This window comes from Chiloscyllium plagiosum, unplaced genomic scaffold (assembly GCF_037043375.1).
Source record: "Chiloscyllium plagiosum isolate Xiang-an unplaced genomic scaffold, Cpla_swu_hap1 HiC_scaffold_19, whole genome shotgun sequence".
In the NCBI taxonomy this organism is placed as follows: domain Eukaryota; kingdom Metazoa; phylum Chordata; class Chondrichthyes; order Orectolobiformes; family Hemiscylliidae; genus Chiloscyllium; species Chiloscyllium plagiosum.
In genome coordinates, this window is record NW_028270157.1 from 67874674 (window position 1) to 67896241 (window position 21568).

At 45.5% G+C, this 21568-nt stretch overlaps 1 protein-coding gene across 5 annotated transcripts in view; it reads right to left on the reverse strand.

Moving 5' to 3' along the window:
- The window catches only part of LOC122559472 (xylosyl- and glucuronyltransferase LARGE1), a 513835-nt gene that overhangs the window by 297010 nt on the left and 195257 nt on the right, over window positions 1–21568 (reverse strand). For all 5 annotated transcript variants that reach the window (XM_087997513.1, XM_087997515.1, XM_087997511.1 and 2 more), the window contains one exon: window positions 19053–19239. In XM_087997513.1, coding sequence (XP_087853639.1) covers window positions 19053–19158 — 106 coding nt within the window. In that variant the 5' untranslated portion in view covers window positions 19159–19239. The remainder of the gene's footprint in view (window positions 1–19052; window positions 19240–21568) is intronic.

The window sequence follows — 21568 nt, forward strand, 5'->3', positions numbered from 1 at the left end:
AAGAAAAAAAGAAATATTTGGACTAGAATTGGATGCAAAGGGACTTTCTGAGGAACAGATGCAGTAGAGAAGTGGAAAAAAAAGGTATCTATTAAGTTGCTAAAGTTTTTGATGTGAACAGCTGTGCAGAGAGAGAGAGAGAGACAAGGATAACCTTTTGTGTAATGGATGTTTTAATATATGATGTGATTACAAACTGAATTCATCGCACCCCAGAGTGATACAAACATTATCACAATGTTGAGATAATAAAGTCTTGCTCCTGTCTGATTAGTGCTGTACAGCTGCTGTATCTTCTTGCTGTGTGATGGGAGGGCAAGCACTTGGAGCACGCTAACAGCACTCAAACAACAGGCCCAATCTCTCCACACAGCAGGCAGCGGGACACTTGACAACACACGTGGTCTCGATGCAGAGTTGCACAACCCCATAACAACCCCCCAGGATCCATAACCTGTTCAGGCAGCAACCTGCCATGACCTGGGCTGATAGGTGTCGGGCAGTTCACTGCGTGAGTAACACACGGGCCTTTTGCAAGAAGCAGGGCAACTGCATTCAGAACGAGAGAAGCCCAGAATATAATGGGGTGTAAATACTATTTAACTGAACCACCGTGGACTACAGGTGCTATACAATATTATCTGCATTCTGCTCTCAGACACTGGGTTATTCTGTAAACTTCCGTCAAACCCAGATAGGGATCAGAACCTTACTTTTTGTGAAGAAATGTCACTCAGTGTTTTTATACCCAGCTCATGGCATGGAGGTGCCAGCAATCAGTGCTCATCACTAATTGCTCTGGAAGGTTTCAAAAGCTGCCTTGTTTGAACTAACGCAGTCCTTGAGGTGCAACAAAGTGCCGCTGGGAAAGGAGCCCCAATGACAACAGAAGGTACTTTGACAGTTACGTTAGGATGGTGTGTGGCTTGGGTGGGATGTTGTCATGTATCTGCTGCCCTCCTAGCCAGCAGAGGTCACAGGTGGCACCTCAGTGAGTTGCTGCAGTGCATCTTGTAGATGGTACACACTGCTGTGACTGAGCGTCGGTGGGAGTGGATGCTTCTGGATGTGGTGCCAATATAGCAGGCTGGTTTGTCCTGAGATGGTGTTGAGCTTTTGAGTGCTGCTGTCCACACAGCACAAGTGAGGAGTATTCCGACACATTCTTGACTCAGAGATGGTTGCCAGACTTTGGGGAGTCGGGTGGCGAGTTACTCGCCACAGAATTCTAGCATTTCCCTCATCATTGCCAACTGAGAACCAGAGGGCAAACTCATCATCTGCTGAAGACTACTCTGGAAACTGGAGTGGGATCACAGGCCACGCAGCCTGAAAGAATTAGCAGATTATAAACGGGATTTGAGTGAGTGAGAGGGGCAGCTCAAAATGGAGGCATCCTCTCGGTGCTGCGTTTTCATCTTGCAAATTAAAGATGGATTTTAAAACCTGGCCATCACTCAGTCTGGGGAGGGGTGAGGGGGGGGGTGGGGAGGAGGAGTAACCCTTCCGCTCAGTCCTGCAGGGACTTGGAGCTTACTCTTGAGCATCTGCTACTGTGTAACTACCTCCACACAAGTAAACTGTTCCCTGCAAAATCTGGTAACCCACAGATCCAGTGGGAAATCCGTGATGGACCCAGTCCCTAATACAGATCCATCTACATTGCTGTTTTGCGCATCGGAGAGAGGTTGCATCCATTAAACAATATGTGGGCTATGTCTGCCACCAGTCTAGTCATGTACGAATCGCTAAACTCCACAGGCCCACATCAGAACTAAGTCCTGTGTTTACAGCGCAGCTACAAATGCCTTGAACTGAATGCCACCTGAGCATAGTGTGCACCATCGCAGCATTACAATGAGGTGACAGCACAAAAATAAGCTGCTCCTCACATCAATCACCAGCTCACGTTGACTGAAGCAGTCATACTTCAGGATTCAGGCCCACGTTTTGGGAATTGCACTCCATAATTCCATTCGCCTGTGCACAGAAAACAAGAAGAAACCCAACCCAGTTTTCTGGGTAATGAGGGAGGGTGCTGCACCCTTTACTCACTGCTGTCATTTGCTCTAAATGGCTTGGCGCTCTGGTGGCTTTCATCAATAACTGTGGCAATAGGAGTTCAGTAGGCAGTTCAAACCCAGCGGCTGTTGTCAGCAAAAGCTGCCGCACTGTTAGAAAGGATGTCAACTCACTGGGGAGACTACGGAAGGGGTTTATGAGGACCTTCGCAGGAACGAGGCACCTCAGCTAGGAGCTACAATTGGAGATGTTGGGATTGCTTCCGTCAGAGAGAAGAACAAGAGATAGGATTCAATATAAATTATCTGAATTATGATGGACCTGGATAGGGTGGAGATAAAAAAAGTGACCCCACTTTCAAAAGATCGAGAAGCTTAAAGTGCTTTGCAAAGAAATCAAACGCGAAATATGCAAAATACAGAGGGGCTGACCAATATCTTGCCTGAAGGCCCAGTCTGGTCTCCATGAGACCAAGGTCCACAACAAGAGTGGGTGAATGTTAAATGCTCCCTGCAGTGGCTCAGCAAGTTACCGAGCTCATCATCAAATGATTTGCTTTGTTCTATTATAATCTATTATTGTCACATATACCTAGGTACAAAGAAAGATTTTGTTTTATATTCAGTACAGCGTGGCATACCATACAAAGTGCAATAGTGTAATAGAACAGAGCGAGGAATACAATGTTACAGCTGCAGAGGAGATGCACTGAGAGCGAGATCAACATTTAAATTTAAAATTTGAGAGGTCCACTCAGAAGTGTATTAAGAGCAGGGAAGAAGCTGTTCTTGAATCTGTTGGCACGTGTGTTTAAGCTTTTGCATGTTCTGCTCGACAGAAGAGGTTGGAAGAGATTAGAATCAAGGTGGCAGGGGACTTTGATGATGTCAGCTGTCTTTCTGAGGCAGCGGGAACTATAGATGGAGTCAATGGATGGAAGGATTGGGATATGTTCACAACTCTCTGTTGTTTCTTATGTTCCTGGCTACAGCATTTGCCGTACCGAGCCGTGGTGCATCCGGACAGAATGCCTTCTATGGTGCAGCTAAATGGTGTCTCAGAAGAAAGCCCATCAGCATCGATTCAGGACAACTAGATTTAGTCATGAACGCTGGGTTTGTCAGTGATGCCAAAAGGCAAAAATGAATTGTAAACAACAGCAGTGTGCACGCCAAGTCACTATTCCTGAGACTGTATCATACTCTAATCTAAACTGATGTTAACCCAGCTCGTTCTTTACTGGTGCCCTCGGCCTACTGTTACTGTAATGCCTCTTGGACCAGATTTTATTCCTTTCAAAAAGAAAACTGCCCAGATAAATGCACAACAAAGCTAAACAAAAGTAGACACAGTCATAGGATCCCTACATTATGGAAGCAGGCCATTCAGCCCATCACGTCCATACAGATTTTCTGAAGGGCATCCCACCCGGATGTACTCCTCCTCCACCTTAACTTCGTAACCCTGCGTTTCCCTTGGCTAACCGGGAGGAAACTGGAGCACCCAAAGGGAATCCTACAGACACAGGGAGAACATGCAAACTCGACGCAGTCACCAGAGAGTAGAATCGAACCCAGGCCCCTGGTGCTGTGAGGGAGCAGTGTTAACCACGTGCCACGACAAAAATATATTGATTGAATATAAATTCCTGGCTCCCAAATATGGTCAGCTCGAAGACATCAGCAACAAGCAACAGAGGGAAAGGCAGCTCATCGGCTTTTTCCAATTAAACACAGCACTTGTTTAGAGTGACAGATTAAAGCCCTTCAAGTCCATAATTTCTCTGCCACCTCCCTGCAAGAGTTTCTCAGCTTTTCCCATAACTATAATTTATTTTCTCTTTGGAAAATTATCCATTTCTCTTTTGGAAGCCCCCATTTCTGACTCCACCACACTCAGGCAGTGCCTTCCCGACCATAACCGCTCATTGCACATATAAAAACCGTGTTTTCCTCCAGTTGCTGTTTGTTCTTTGGCCATACATTTCAGTCGGGAGTCCTCTGGTTCCCTATGCTTCCGTCAATGGAACAGTTTCTCCCCGTCCACTGTGTCCAGACTTCCTCACACCTTAGCGCATCTCTAACCAGTTCCTTCTCAACCTTCTCCTCACTAACGAGACGATGACAAAAGCTTGTCGCTAAGGGTTTGTCAGGTGGGGGCAGAGTTCACACCGACAGCCATCTTGGATGAGATTGCAGAGCATTCTGGGCAGCCGCCTCCAAACTACATGGAAAAGGCAAGCATCTGAAGTGGCTGAAGCTTGCAGATAAGATTGGGGTCCTGTTAAGTAATTTGTTGAAAATAATTCCTGAGGCAGTGGTATGTACTTTCCCAAGTTAGTCACGGAGCATTGTGTTCCAGCCCAGAATAGCAGGACGTTTTTTGGTACGTTTTTGAAAACCGCTGATGTTCCGGCCAGTGCCCCGGGCTGTACAATATAAATAGAGTCTACCAGTAAATGGGATAGGTAGGAAGTGAGCTCATCCAAAGGCTTGTGTCCATCCTGGCTCAATGAACCTTTTGAAGGTTTCAAATGAAAAGTGGGAGGGCAATAGGGCTCTACAGTGGCTCAGTGGTTAACACTGCTGCCTTGTAACCCCAGGGACTCCAGTTCGATTCCACTCTCTGGTGACTGACCATGTGGAGTTGTACATTCTCCCTGTGTCTGCGTGGATTTCCTCCACGCGCTCTGGTTTCCTCCCACAGACCAAAAATATGCAGATTAGGTAGATGGATTGGCCATGCTAAATTGCCCATAGTGTGCAGGGATGTGCAGGCTAGGGGGTTTAGCCATAGGAAATGCAGGGTTACAGGGATAGGGTGAGAGTGTGGGTGTGGGTGAGATGCTCTTCATAGGGTCGGTGTGTGTTCGATGGGCCGAATGGCCTGCTTCCAAATTGTAGGGGTTCTATGAACTGCTCAATTCCATAATAAAAACGAACTACAAATATGGTTATGGAGGAGTTGAGTATATTTATAAAAGGTCAGTGAATAGAACGGACCAAATATAGGAACGTGAATTGTGGTCAAGGCTTGTGATAGACTCAAATGGCAATGATCACTATTGGGAGTGACAGACGAACAATGAGTGAAGAGGATTACATCGAGTAGTTAGGGAGAGATTGTTTTCACTGGCAGAGACTGGAAATCATCCAGATCTTATATCTGACAAAACAATTCGAGGGGATAGCAGGAGGACTTGTCTGCTCTCACAGTGAGTTGGGATCTGGAACGCACCGCCTCAAAGTGTGGGGGAAGCAAATTTAATCAAAAGGAAATCAAATTAAGTGCAAACACTTACAGGGCACGGTGGAGAGCAGTGGAGGGAGGGAAAAGTCTGAAAAAGGGCCAGCCGACAGACACAATGGGCCAAATGGCCTCTTTCAGTTCTGCAACATTCTTGACTGTACTGTGTAGAACACAGGACAGCAAGGAGTGGTTGGGCTCAACTACTTTGGACTATGGTCTGTGTAACTCGGTGTGATTTTAGGGATTTGCATCTATTTTCCAACTATAGTGAGGCTCCTCTCAAAGGCCTAGCTGAGTAAGATATGGAACCTGCATTCATCTTCCCTCTCAACAGCTGACTGCAGTCCCAATGAGGAGGGGTCACGTCACAGCAGGTAGTCACTTTGCATGGAATAACCTTGGCTGGTAGGTGGACAGGTCTAGGTGCAGCCATCTCACCGACTTTAAACTGTAAACTCAAAGCTAGAGTCACAGGTTTTCTGGAAACTGCATCTCCAGAAGTATCTAAGAACTAGGAATAGGGCATTCAGCTCCTTGAGCCTGCTCTGCCATTCGATCTGGTGTCATGTGTGGCACAACATTGTGGGTTGAAGGGTCTGTTTCTGTGCTATACTGCTTTATGTTCTATGCTCAGTCTCTCCTACCTGTCCCTCATCCCTGGAAGGAGTCCAGTCAATCTTCTCTGATTTGCCTGATAGACCAAACCTCCATGAAAATGAGCAGAAAATTCCATATTATGGGTTATGGCTCATGCTTAGAAGGATATCAGATTCCAAGCACCTGGATATATTACCTGGCTACTTCATAAGAGGATTCTGAAACATTTTTCCGCAGAATGACTGAAGTTGGGAGGCGGAGTGGAGAAGACAGATTTGTTGTCCCACAGGTTTAGCATGTGTGGGAGTGGAGGGTAGCACCTAGAATAATACTGCATCGCATGCAGTTTTAAATTATTATTCCTGGAGACTACAAACATCAAGCAAATTGCCATCAATAAACACTTCAGATACCTGTCGTGTTGAAAAGTCTCTCACTCCTAGCTGGCTGTGAACTGGGAGAGAGAGGAACAGCAGACAGAAAAAGTGTCAGGTTTTTGGAAACCGAATGTTGCGAGACTCTCAAACTCTGGAGGAGGGTTAAGATGTGGGAGAGCGCTTTCCACAATTGTGGAGAGGCAAGTTTCCCTAACTGGAGAGAGTGAGAGAGCTTTTGATGTGTACTTTCACAGCTGCGAAACAAATCAGAGTGCCTGTCAGTGCCTCACTCGGTGATGAATGATGCTCTTGTAAAGGGATCGAAAGAACATACTCCAAAGTAATTAATACCCCAATACAGACCACACGGGAATAGTATGACAACAATCTTGGGCCTATCTCATGGTTAGCTCTTGAATATGAGGTCATTGCCAAGCTTGAGGCATGCTGATCAGTTATGGACACAACTAACACCACTCTGCTAAGAACAATTCCTAAGGTATGGTTACTACATTCTAACACTCCTGTTGTTAACTAAGTAAATACTAAGTAAAGAGAGCGAGTAGCCTTCAGTAACAAGTGATTGTCTGGATTTCATTCAAACATTGGAAGGAACAATCAAAACTACCTAAACTATGATTCTTGTTGACAGAGGAATTTTGTTTAATGCGGTAACTTGGAGGACATTTCATTTCTGCAGTTCCTGAAAGAAAGCTTTGAACTTACAGAGCACATTTCACAACTGAAGGGCTCCCTTTGTCTCAAACTAAGGATTTTTTAAGTGTGTGGAGCAACCAGTTTGCGCACAGCAAAACCCCAGAAAGAGCAGTGAAACAACGGCCAAAAATAAAAATCCATTGCAGTGACTTTGGTTGAGGGAGCAATTTTGACTGAGATGTCTTTCAAAGATTGTGCGGTGTTATTTCAGAGCTCCCGAGAGGACAGGCTGGACCTTAGCGGAGTCAGCCATCTGACAGCAGGCACCTCTGACAGTGCAGCACTCTCTCAGCACTGCAGCAGCAGTTGACCTAGATTTTTGTGACCTTGACCTGGACTTAAAACACACACTATCCCGACTCAGAGACAACAGTGCTTTTGACCGCTGAGGATGACGTGCGAAAATTGCAACTGCTCATACACTCCAAGACAGTGAAGGTGCGTGTAGTGAGTGTAGAACCATTCTTTGCAAGTTGTAGTGTAGAACCCCTTACAATGGAATAGCAGCTAAGCTGTGTCTCTCACTCCTCTGCCATATAACTGTTGCCAACAAAAGATCATTAATATCACATATGCCTTCAAGAAGTTTGAGAAACTTACACACGATACGGCCCTGACGACTGCTCTTCTGGGGTGGTTAATATAAATTACAGTCGAAACTGTGAGTTCGATCAAGGGTGGATTCATGCAAGGTCAGAGGGGTCAGACAACTATAAGTTCCTCTTCTCCTAAAATGGTGAGGTACTGGAAAGCTATTCCAGACATTGTGGGCGGCACGGTGGCACAGTGGTTAGCACTGCTGCCTCGCAGCGCCAGAGACCCGGGTTCAATTCCCGACTCAGGCGACTGACTGTGTGGAGTTTGCGCATTCTCCCCTTGTCTGCGTGGGTTTACTCCGGGGGTTCCGGTTTCCTCCCACAGTCCAAAGATGTGCAAGTCAGGTGAATTGGCCATGCTAAATTGCCCGTAGTGTTAGGTAAAGGGGTAAATGTAGCGGTATGGGTGGGTTACGCTTTGACGGGTCGGTGTGGACTTGTTGGGCCGAAGGGCCTGTTTCCACACTGTAAGTAATCTAATCTAATCTAATCTACATCTGAAATTCAAATTACATCAAAGTAGTTATTAAATGGATTGGGTGCAGGGGGTAGTTAGCACTGCTGCCTCTCAGCGCCAGGGAGCGGGGTTCGATCCCAGCCTCTGGTGACTGGAGTTTGCACATTCTCCCAGTGTCTGCGTGGGTTTCCTCCGGGTGCTCTGGCTTCCTCCCACAGTCCAAAAACGTGTATGTTGGGTGGATTGGCCATGCTAAATTGCCCCATTATGTCCAGGGATGTCCAGGCTAGGTGGATTATGCATGGGAAATGCAGGGTTACAGGGAGGGGGGTGCCTCTAGGTGGGATGGTGTTTAAATAGTCAGTATTGAATTGATGGGCTGAATGGCCTTTAGGGATTCAATGATTCTAAGTTATGGATTTGCTTAAGAACAGTCAATTGAATAGTAGTACTCGGCCATTCAGCCCATCAAGCCTTCTCCACCATCATAAAACTTGCCTGCTCCTGCCTATATCCCTCAACCTTTTCCTATTCATGCACTTATCCAAATGTCTTTTAAATACTAACTGTACCCACATCCGCCACTTCCTCAGGAGGTTTATTCCACAAGACCGTCAGAAATAACAGAGTTATGAACAAAGCCCAGTCCATCACTTAAACCATCTACTGAGTCCATCTACACTTCCCACTGCCTCATAGTCAAAGAGCCCTCCCACTCTGGGTATACTCTCTTCCACCATCTTCCATCAGGCAGAAGGTATAAAAGTTTGACTACACGCACAAACAGATTCAAGAACAGCTTCTTCCCCGCTGTTGTCAGACTTTTGAATGGACCTCTAATGTTAATGCTGAGCTCTTTGCACGTTCTCTGCAGCTGTAACACTGTATCCTGCTCTCTGTACTGTTTCCCTGATGCACTTACATAGCAATGATTTGCCTCTAAAGCACATAAGACACCATTTTTCACCATATTGCAGTGCATGTGACAGCAATAATTCTAATTCAAATATATGTATGAAAGTTATTTTTAAATCTAATGCAGAGTTCTTCCCAATCTAAAGAGTGGTTTAAAAGGTGGAACTAGCTACACGACAAAGAGATGTTAGGGTGAACAGTACACTTGCATTTAAGCAAAAGCTGGATATACACCAATGATGCTGATAAAACAAAAGGAGGCTGGATGGGAGAAGGCCAACTGACCTGTTACTGTGCTATAAAATCCTATGCAATCTCCAACTGAGACATGTCCTGTCTGCATAAATCTAACATGAGGCCTACCATTCAATTTTCATCTCTGATGACTCCTCCTTGCCATATGCACATCAACCATCTATAAACCCACAGTGAGGACCAGGTAAGAAATCAATTTTCTGGCTGCTTGAGCAGATCTATTGTTTTTGTAATAAGGAAAAATGACATGGTTAAATAAAGACTTGCTCGCACCCGCATCACTCTGCACCTCAGAATCCTTGAAACAATATCACTGTCAGCACTTTCCATCTCCAAGCCTCACTGCTTGACACAGTGAATTAGATTCATAATCATTCAGCAGCAATTCCCAAATATAACCTCACCTGGAATGGCCCTAGAACCCTCTCAGTAAGCAAATGATAAGATATTTCGAAACAATTTCAATATCTGAACAGTACATTATAGTTATTCCTTTGAACAGCCATGCAAGTGACAGACATCAGCGAGCAATGAGCATGGAGAGATAGTTTCTGACATTCCTGATCAAGATTAATCTACCTGGTTAGATGACGGGAAACAATACACAGCAGGATTGGGGGATGTTATATTTTTTGTGTTATTATTGTGCCAGGTATGAAAGATGGCTGGGAACTGATTGAAAACACAGCTAGCATCCATGCATTTCAGAACTCTGCGGACTTGACACTTGGCGTTTCGCCTTTGTAATAATGCTTGCAGCTGGGTGTTGGAAAGAACCAAGTGGAATCTTGGTGAGTGGTCAGCGAGGCAACGATATCCGCACTACTGTTGGCAGAAAAGCTCCTGAACCACACAGCAAACAGGCAGTGCCAAGGCATTAACTACGCCAACAACAGCAAGAGGCCTCACATGGTCATTAACTGGCCACTCAAAGGGCACCAACTGGCAGAAGGTCAGCAAGGTCAAGACTTTCTGCCTGTAATCTAATTTAGGACAATCAGGATGAGGCACGCCATCCTCCTGGCCAATTATACACCCTTCCCACAAACCCCAGCTCTGTTTCTCTCCCTGTGTTTCACCTCCATTTTCTGTTTTTATCATAATTGAAGTTGTGGTCTCATTCCTGAAGATTTAATATTTTATATTTAATCGTTTACACTGTTCTCATATCATTGCTATCTGCCTTTTTGTTATCTGACTCCAAAAGCAATCTTTCTTTCCCACCCTTGTTTGTTTTGCATCCCTCACCCCAGTTTCTTCCTGCTGTGTCTCCCCCTCAATCCTGACATTGACCTGGCTGCAGAGATGGCTTGGGCTGCTGTTTACAGAGGTCTCCCTAGTCTCTTTGTCGCCACCTTGCACGGCCAGCTCCTTGCAACATGAAACATTTTTCAGGCTGGAGAACCAGGAAAAATATTTGCCCAGTGAGGTATGGCATGAGATGCAAAATCGCCATCTCTTTGCAAATTTGAGTGATGGCCATTGACAGGGTATGTACAGAATTTCCCAGCATGCTAAGCTTTCCAGGTTACCTGCACTGGATTTCCCTCCCTTTCCACCTCCACCAATCACTCCTTATTGGGATACAGCCTCAAAAGTCATGATCTGCCTCTGCTGATCACCCGTGACACCATTCCTCACATGCAAGGTCTTTGCTAGCAGTCTACTGAACCCCCACAGGAATTATAGTCAATTCCATTTTTCTGGCCTCACTACACATCTTCATGCATTTCTCTCCAACCAAGAGCTGCTTAGCCTACAAGGCACTGAGGCAAAACGGAGCAGCCGGAGTGAGATTAGAAATCACACAACACCAGGTTATAGTCCAACAGGTTTATTTGGATGCATTAGCTTTCAGAGCCCTGCTCCTTCCTGATGAAGTCGCCATATTAGGGAACATCATCAGTGACACACAAAGTTTCTATTTGTGTGTCTTGGTCTCTCGTAAGGTGGGTGATATCATTTCCTGTTCTTTTTCTCAGAGGATGGTAGATGGGGTCTAAATCGATGTGGTTATCGATGGAGTTCCGGTTGAACATATAGAACATAGAACATTACAGTGCAGTACAGGCCCTTCGGCCCTCCATGTTGCGCCGATCAGTCATACCAATCTGAAGCCCATCTAACCTACACTATTCCATGTTCGTCCACATGCTTGTCCAATGACGACTTAAATGTACTTAAAGTTGGCGAATCTACTATCGTTGCAGGCAAAGCATTCCATACCCTTACTACTCTCTGAGTAAAGAGACTACCTCTGACATCTGTCCTATATCTATCACCCCTCAATTTAAAGCTATGCCCCCTCGTGCTTGCCGTTACCTTTCTTGGAAAAAGGCTCTCCCTGTCCACCCTATCTAACCCTCTGATTATCTTATATGTCTCTATTAAGTCACCTCTCAACCTTCTTCTCTCCAACGAAAACAGCCTCAAGTCCGTCACAGCCTTTCCTCGTAAAACCTTCCCTCCATACCAGGCAACATCCTAGTAAATCTCCTCAGCACCCTTTCCAAAGCTTCCACATCCTTCTTATAATGCGGTGACCAGAACTGTACACAATACTCTAAGTGTGACCGCACTAGAGTTTTGTACAGCTGTAGCATAACCTCATGGTTCTGGAACTCCATCCCTTTGTTAATAAAAGCTAACACACTGTATGCCTTCTGAACAACCCTGTCAACCTGGGTGGCAACTTTCAAGGATCTGTGTACCTGGACACCGAGATCTCTCTGCTCATCTACACTACCAAGAATCTTACCATTAGCCCTGTACTTTGCATTCCAGTTACTCCGACCAAAGTGAATCACCTCACACTTGTCCACATTAAACTCCATTTGCCACCTCTCAGCCCAGCTCTGCAGCTTATCTATGTCTCTCTGTAACCTACAACATCCTTTGTCACTATCCACAACTCCACTGACCTTTGTGTCGTCTGCAAATTTACTAACCCACCCTTCTACGCCCTCATCCAGGTCGTTTATAAAAATGACGAACTGCAGTGGACCCAACACCAACCCTTGCGGTACACCGCTAGTAACTGGACTCCAGGATGAACATTTCCCATCAACCACCACCCACTGTCTTCTTTCAGCAAGCCAATTACTGATCCAAACTGCTATATCTCCCACAATCTCATTCCTCCGCATTTTGTACAATAGCCTACTGTGGGGAACCTTATCGAATGCCTTGCTGAAATCCATATACACCACATCAACCGGTTTACTCTCATCTACCTGTTTGGTCACCTTCTCAAAGAACTCAATAAGGTTTGTGAGGCACAACCTATCCTTCACAAAACCATGCTGACTATCCCTAATCAAATTATTATTTTCTAGATGATTATAAATCCTATCTCTTATAACCTTTTCCAACACTTTACCAACAACTGAAGTAAGGCTCACTGGTCTATAATTACCAGGGTTGTCTCTACTCCCCTTCTTGAACAGGGGAACCACATTTGCTATCCTCCAGTCTTCTGGCACTATTCCTGTAGACAACAACGATTTAAAGATCAATGCCAAAGGCTCGGCAATCTCCTCCCTGGCTTCTTGGAGGATCCGAGGATAAATCCCATCCAGCCCAGGGGACTTATCTATTTTCACACTCTGCAGGATTTCTAATACCTCTTCCTTGTGAACCTCAATCCCACCCAGTCTAGTAGCCTGTACCTCAGTATTCTCCTCGACAACATTGTCATTTTCTAGAGTGAAAACTGTCGAAAAATATTCATTTAGTGCTTCCCCTATCTCCTCTGACTCCACACACAACTTCCCACTACTATCCTTGATTGGCCCTAATCTTACTCTTGTCATTATTTTATTCCTTAAATACCTATAGAAAGCCTTAGGGTTTACCCTGATCCTATCCGCCAACAACTTCTCATGTCTCCTCCTGGCTCTTCTGAGCTCTCTCTTTAGGTCTTTCCTGGCTACCTTGTAACCCTCAAGCACCCTAACTGAGCCTTCACACCTCATCCTAACATAAGCCTTCTTCTTCCTCTTGACCAGAGATTCCAGTTCCTTCATAAACCACGGCTCCCGCGTTCTACAGCTTCCCCCCTGCCTGACAGGTACATACCTATCTAGGACATTCAGGAGCTTTTCCTTGAATAAACTCCACATTTCTAATGTGCCCATCCCCTGCAGTTCCCTTCCCCATCCTATGCTTCCTAAATCTTGCCTAATCGCATCGTAATTGCCTATCCCCCAGCTTTAACTCTTGCCCAGTGGTATACACCTATCCCTTTCTATCACTAAAGAATTGTGATTGCTATCACCAAAATGCTCACCTACTTCCAAGTCTAACACCTGGCCGGGCTCATTACCCAGTACTAAATCTAATGGCCTCGCCCCTTGTTAGCCTGTCTACATACTGTGTCAGGAAGCCCTCCTGCATAAACTGGACAAAAACTGACCCATTTATAGTACTTGTACTAAAGTGATCCCAGTCAATATTTGGAAAGTTGAAGTCCCCCATAACAACTACCCTGTCTCTCACTCCTACTGAGAATCACCTTTGCTATCCTTTCCTCTACATCTCTGGAACTATTCGGAGGCCTATAGAAAGCTCCCAACAGGGTGACCTCTCCTTTCCTGTTTCTAACCTCAGCCCATAATATCTCAGTTGACAAGTCCCCAAACATCCTTTCTGCAACTGTAATACTATCCTTGACCAACAATGCCACACCTCCCCCTCTTTTACCATCTTCTCTGTTCTAACCATATCTCCGAAATGGCCACAACATCGAAGTTCCAGGTACCAACCCATGCTGCAACTTCACCCACCTTATTCCAGATGCTCCTGGCGTTGAAGTAGAGACACACTTCAAACCAACTACTTACTTGCCGGTGCCATCTTGCATCCCTGAAACTTGATTTCGGACCTCCCTACTCTCAACCTTTTCGATACTTGAACTACAATTTTGGTTCCCATTTCCCTGCTGGATTAGTTTAAACCCACCCCAATAACCTTAGCGAATTTCCCCCCCAGCATATTGGTACCCCTCTCGTTCAGATGAAGACCACGGTGGCACTGTTGCCTCATAACGCCAGAGACCCGGGTTCAATTCCCGTCTCAGGCGACTGACTGTGTGGAGTTTGCACATTCTCCCCGTGTCTGCGTGGGTTTCCTCCGGGTGCTCCGGTTTCCTCCCACATTCCAAAGATGTGCAGGGTCAGGTGAATTGGCCATACTAAATTGCCCGTAGTGTTGGGAAGGGGTAAATGTAGGGGTATGGGTGTGTTCGCTTCGGCGGGTCGGTGTGGACTTGTTGGGCCGAAGGGCCTGTTTCCCCTCCTGTTTGTAGAGGTCCCACCTACCCCAGAAAGAGCCCCAATAATCCAAGAATCCAAAACCCTCCCTCCTGCACCATCCCTGTAGCCACGTGTTCAACTACTCTCTCTCCCTATTCCTTGCCTCACTAGCACGTGGCACGGACAACAAACCAGAGACAACAACTCTGGTCGTCCTAGCTCTGAGCTTCCATCCTAGCTCTCTGAATTTCTGCCTTAAATCCCTATCTCTCTTCCTAACTATGTCATTATTGCCTATGTGGACCACGACTGGGGGCTGCTCCCCCTCCCCCTTAAGGATCCGAAAAACACGGTCAGAAACACCACGAACCCTGGCACCTGGGAGGTAACACACCAACTGTGAATCTCTCTCGTCCCCACAGAACCTCCTAGCTGTCCCCCTAACTATGGAGTCCCCAATGACCACTGCTCTGCTCTTCTTCCCCTTTCCTTTCTGAGCAGCAGGGACAGACTCTGTGCCAGAGCCCTGCGCCCCACTGCTTTCCCCGGTAAGTCATTACCCCCCTCCCCCCAAACAGTATCCAAAATGGTATACTTATTGTTGAGGGGAATGGCCACAGGAGTTCCCTGCACTTCCTGCCAGCTCCCTTTCCGTCCCGTGACTGTAACCCATCTGCCTTTTCCTTGTACCTGAGGTGTGACTACCTCCCTGTAACTCCTCTCAATAACCCCCTCTGCCTCCCGAATGATCCGGAGTTCATCCAGCTCCAGTTCCCTAACGCGGTTTTTGAGGAGCTGGAGTTGGGTGCACTTTCCGCAGATGTGGTGACCCTTACCTCCCACATTCTGCAGGACGAACATCCCATTCCCACTATTCTAAATTCCCAAAGACACTGTTGAAAAATAAGGAATAAAAAATAAACTCATTACCTTACCAATCTGGCACACAGAACCTTTTTGTTTGGTTAGAGGAGGAGGATGGGTGGGAGACACTACCCGAGTAGTGTTTCGGGTAACGTAACCACACAAATATATGACTTCCCAGAAGTTCTTGGCTCCTCCCTCAGCAAATGGAGGCCCGACTCCCGAGGTAAGTCCCTTTTAATGTGGGAAAATTCCCCCTTCCCAGCAGCCCTTGCTTCACCACTCCTTCTCTCCTCACCGCTCTGGCAAAATGGAGCCTCTCTGGCAAAATGGATGGAATGCCAAGCCTCGAGAAATTCCCGTGTGTGTCTCTGTTTAGCCTGTCCCAGGGTGGATGTGCTGTTCCAGTCAAAGTGGTGTCCTTCTTTGTCTGTATGTAAGAATGTGAGAGTGGATCATGTCTTTTGGTGGCTAGTTGGTGTTTATGTATCCTGGTGGCAAGTTTTCTGCCTGTCTGTCTGATCTGTCCTGAAGAAGGGCTTATGCCCAAAACATCGATTCTCCTTCTCCTTTGATGCTGCCTGACCTGCTGCGCTTTTCCAGCAACACATTTTTAAGCTCTGATCCCCAGCATCTGCAGTCCTCACTTTCTCCCTGATCGAACTAGTGTTTGTTACAGTTCTTGTGTGGTATTTTGTAAATGACATTTGTTCTGCTGGTTGTTTGTATATGTTTATGTTCCTTTATGTTCATCAGCTGCTGTTTAGGTGTGGTAGGTTCGTGGGCTACCATGGTGCCGAAGGGCCTGAGTGGTCTGGAAGTCATTTCAGAGATGTCGTTGATGTATGGCAATGTGGCTCGGGTTTCTGGGCACGTTGTCTGCTTGTTTGGGTATGTTGTTGAGAAATCATCGGACTGTGTTTATTGGGTACCCATTCTTTTTGAATATGCTGAATAGATATTTTTCTTCAGCTGTTCATGGCTCCTGGGTGCTGCAGTGTGTTGTGGCTCTTTGAAATACTGTCCTGATGCAGCTCTGTTTGTGGGTGTTGGGATGATTGCTTCTGCAGTAAAGTGTGTGGTCTGTGTGCGTTGTTTTCCTGTAGATACTGGTCTAAAGTTCTCCATTAACTGTTCATTCTACTGTGACATCCAGGAATGGGAGTCTGTTGTCATTCTCTTCCTCTTTTGTAAATTTTATGCCAGTCAGGATATTGTTAATGTTGTTGTAGGTCTCGCTACTCATTTCGCCTTTAATAACAAGACCTACGAACAAATGAATTGAACACCCATGGGATCTCCGATCTCAGGGTTCTTAGCAGGGGCAGTAATGCAGAGATTTGAACAAACAGCTCTGTCCAATTATCCAACCCAAACTCTGGGTCCGGTATGTGGATGACACCTTAGTCGTCATTAAACAGAACAAATTAGAGAAAACCTACAACACCATCAACAACATCCTGACTGGCATAAAATTTACAAAAGAGGAAAAGAACGATAACAGACTCCCATTCCGAGATGTCACAGTAGAATGAACAGTCAATGGAGAACTTTAAACTAGTGTCTACAGGAAAACAACACACACAGACCAGATACTTAACTACAGGAGCAATCATCCCAACACCCACAAACAGAGCTGCATCAGGACAGTATTTCAAAGAGCCACAACACACTGCAGCACCCAGGAGCCGTGAACAGCTGAAGAAAAATATCTATTCAGCATATTCAAAAAGAATGGGTACCCAATAAACACACAGTCTGATGATTTCTCAACAACATACCCAAACAAGCAGACAACGTGCCCAGAAACCCGAGCCACATTGCCATACATCAAAGACATCTCTGAAATGACTTCCAGACCACTCAGACCCTTCGGCACCATGGTAGCCCACAAACCCACCAACACACTAAAACAGCAGCTAAAGAACCTAAAAGACCCTATACAAACAACCAGCAAACACTACATCGGACAGACAGGCAGAAAACTAGCCACCAGGATACATGGACACCAATTAAACACCAAAAGACATGACCCACTCTCACTAGTATCCTTACATACAGATGAAGAAGGACAACAATCCATCCTGGGACAGGCCAAACAAGAGACATGCACGGGAATTCCTAGAGGCCTGGCATTCTAACCGGAACTCCATCAATAAACACATCGATTTAGGTCCCATCTACCATCCTCTGAGAAAAAGAACAGGAAATTATATCACCAACCTTAAGAGATCAAGACACATACGTAGAAAGTGGGACATAAAACCAACGCTTTACCGGAGGTTCACTGATGATGTTACCTAGTATGGTGACAAAACATCTGAAAACTAACCTTCCAGCTCAGCGAGCTAACCTTACAACCTGTATAGATAAGGGGAATGGCAGGTGTCTTTTCCTAGTGTGGGGGAGCTCAAAGCTAGGGGGCACATTTTTAAGGTGAGAGGAGAAAGATTTTAAAAAGCCACAAGGGGCAATTTGATTTTTATACAAAGAGTGGTTCACATGTGAAATGAATTGCCAGAAGGAAGTGGTGGATGCGGGTGCGATTACAACCTTTAAAAGACATTTGGATAGCTTCACAAATAGGAAAGATTTGGAGGGATATGGGTCAAGCGCAGATAGGTGGGACTAGCTTTGTTTCAGAATCTGACTAGTGTGGACTGGTCCAATCAAAGGGTCTGTCTCTGTGCTGTTTGACTATGAATGGAAGTACAGTGGAACTTTTTGCAATTGTTAAGAAACTTAATGAGGCTGTATACAGTCTATGCCATCTCTTTCTTGCAAGCCAACCCTATAGTTGAGGTCTCAAACAAACAGCCTTACATCCTGGACTTTAGCGTTGCAGCAATTGATGCATTTCCAGTTTGCATCCAGAGCACTCTCCCTGCATGTAATATTGATTGTTCCAGGCACCATTTAGCATTCTTTGAAAAAAATAATCAACGCACAGTCAAACTCTTAAATCAATAATTTATCCATAGTGCTCACGTTTGGAGGGTGACGCACCAAATGCAACTCATTACATAAGCATGAGGCAAAACACGCTGCAGTGATTGAACAATACTGCATAGGTTAACAGAAATTAGCGGTTTCACATCCACCTGGTTAACACACGAGCAAACTAACAAAGATTAATAAACTGTGCCGACACATTTCACTCAGTCCAACGTTGCCTCGTGGTGAAACATTCTGGATGTCTGAGTGCGGTCTACCTTGCCATCTGAATTGCAAGCTCAGTGCGGCTGTACAGAACTGTACCCAAAGTAGAGTCCCCTCCCATCCAAAACACCACAGAAACTCATTGGACATGTTCCTGAAGGATAAAGTGCATGGTGCTAATTGCACCACCCTCACTCCTGCCACTGAGCTCCCCATCTTCAGAAGCACTGCCTTCCTGTACACCAAACAGAACAGACTTCATTTGTCACAATTAATGATTCTTCAGCATTTCACTCCTATTTCGAAGCAAATCAAAAAGGGAATAACTTTTTAAACGTCCTAGGAACCTTTCAGTCTACTTACTCATTCCTGGAGCATTCAGCAGTTCCATATTGAACCAATAGCTTCTTAGATTCCATTCCTGCATCCAAACCCATTGACATTTCCTCATATGAGGAACATCCCAAAAAGAATCCAACATCCAATCACTCACCAATCACCCTGGCGTGGTTTGCTGTACACTTATTTGAGGTAAGAAAGGGATGGACCAAGAGATAGGGAAACAACTGTAAGAAATGGATGTGTCACTTGCCTTTAAACGTCCCCGAGAAGAGGTAAATCCAGGTAAACGCTGGCACGAAGAGAACGGTCAGGGTGGCTGCGAGGAACTTCCTGCGCCCTCTGCAGATTCCCAGCATCCTGGGGAATGTCGGGAGTCAGGTCGTGGCTCTCTTCCTAGGTGGGTAACATCAGATCCTCAGCAAGGTGCATGTTAGTCCCTGAAACGGAAACAACACAGTCACTCAGTAACTTGCTCAGCTCAGCACGTGGGCCCCACAGTCACTCTTAAGGCAGCAGCCCTCGGTAAGACCATCTGTCGACTTCGTTAACACGCTGAACCCGGTGGTATAAAGATGTGAACGTACATGCGAACATTTAAAGTCGGAGCAGGAATAGGCCCTTCAGCCATTCAAGCTCACTGCAACACAGCCCATTCTCGAACGCAGTCTTGGGTCTAGGTGGCTACTCCCAGTCAATGCCTGAATCACTGTCCTCAATGCCTGTTCCAGATCAATTTCCTTAAACGTACATTTGAACTCAGTGCTTGCCCAGCACTGATGTTCTAGGTCGGTGCCCGATTCATGTTCCAAGTTTGCCTCTGCTCCTTAATAACTGCAAAGGGCGCTGTGATTGGGCAGGGGACTGGAATTAGTAACGGAGACCAAAATCTCTTGACATTTTTTTTTTTCCTGAGCCAAAACTTTAGATCCCTGAGGATTGAATTATGACGGCTCTTTTACGCCTTTATATACAAAATGCTGCTACAATTCACGCAGGCACAAGGTAACAAACCCTATCCACATTTCTTTTCTCGACACAATGGCACACTTTCATTTCAAAGCGATGCATTCAAGTAATCCCTTCTGTAAAGATGGAGAATGTGTGCTCTTTTAGAAACACAGTCTTTCAGAAGTACTGCAATCTTCCAGCACCTGCTTTGTTACAAAACACTGCTTTTATACCATTGAGCAAACAATTCACTTATCAAGATTGTGCTTGATGCTGCATAGAAATGAAATATTGCACCACTTGTCAATTATCGGAGGGTAACTGCACTGACATTAGTGAAGACAAAATAGACCCCAGAAATGGGCACTGTCTGATGAAAGGAATTTACTCTGGATTGAAGACTATCTACCTCAGTGAGCCTTAATTCCAATCTCAAAACAAAAAAGAGTTCTCTGCCGTACAATAACAATATACAACAATAAACTGCACTGATTTAGCGCCCTTCGAAGCAATGGTGCAATGCACTGTCTGGCACTGGGCCAGTTAAGGAGATTTTCAGGTGCATGTTGCATGTTTTAATGAGTGTCGCAAAGGAATAAAGAGATTGAGAGAGGAATGTCGGTTTATAAGGAGACCTCCAGAGCTGTTAAGGAATCTTTAATAACACGTAAGCAAAAGGAATACCATTACTTAAAAGAGAATGATGGAAAATGAGATTTATAGCCTCCAACGTGTGGCCTTGGTGGTTGTCAAAACAATTTGACCAAGGTATGTAATGGAGGACCAAAGAGGAAATCTCACTTTTCTGAGTGGTTTTACCTGTAAGATCACCAAAGTAATTAGAAGATCCCAACGGTGGATCAAAGTTGAAGGCCCACATTTGAAAAGAATCTGCTGATTTCACGTAAATCAATCAGTACAAGCTCAGAATGTTTTGAACTGTACAAAATAGTCTGAATGCTTAATATGTTGCTGGCACTACAATGATCGCAATTGGCTGGTTGGAGTTGGTCAGTGTAGGTGCCTACACTGTCCTTGCTGAGGCAAGATAAAATGCTGCACTCTGAATTCCTCCAGTTGCCAAGCAACTATTTGAGTGGGGTGACCACAATGTCCTCACCGGACTAAAAGGGTCAGCGATTCCCCCATCGCCTCTGTGTATCTCACCTGGTCATTTGACAGGCTGAGTCCCTGAATCATGATAGCTAGGTCTGAAGCCCTATGAGACTTCATTGATCTAAAACCTTAATTCTGTTGCCCTCTCCGTTGGGAATGCCTGAGCTACTGGGTGGTAGGGCTCTGTGCCTACTGTGGCACAACGAGGTCATGGGTCAGTAACTGGGCTAAAGATTTAGGGATATGGTTTGGTTGGATTAATGTTCCTTAGAAGATGCAACAATCCCTGTCCCAAAAGCTCGCAATCCATTATCCATAAACAGCCCATGAAAAGGCTTTTCTCCCAATGCATCCCTTCACTCTCTAAGCGATAATTTTAAAATTGTCATCACTGTCTCCGCAGCTAGAGAGTTTTTGTACTCACCACATAGAAACCCGTCACATAATTTTATCAAAAAGCCATTTGACCTCTTTGGAGGAGACTTCTCTCCTCCAGTACTGACAGCTGGGCTGATCAGACCAGTTACCTCACCACAGCATGAGCATCATAACTCATTGAGGGTTTCAGCACCGTATCATCTCGCACTCAGCTATGATGCCCTCCATAGCTGAGGATGCGTCAAATCCTCACTGCCGTCCAGTCACATTGCCAAGACTGGGAATGGGAAAAGCTGGAGGAAAATACATCCCAGAAAAAAGCAG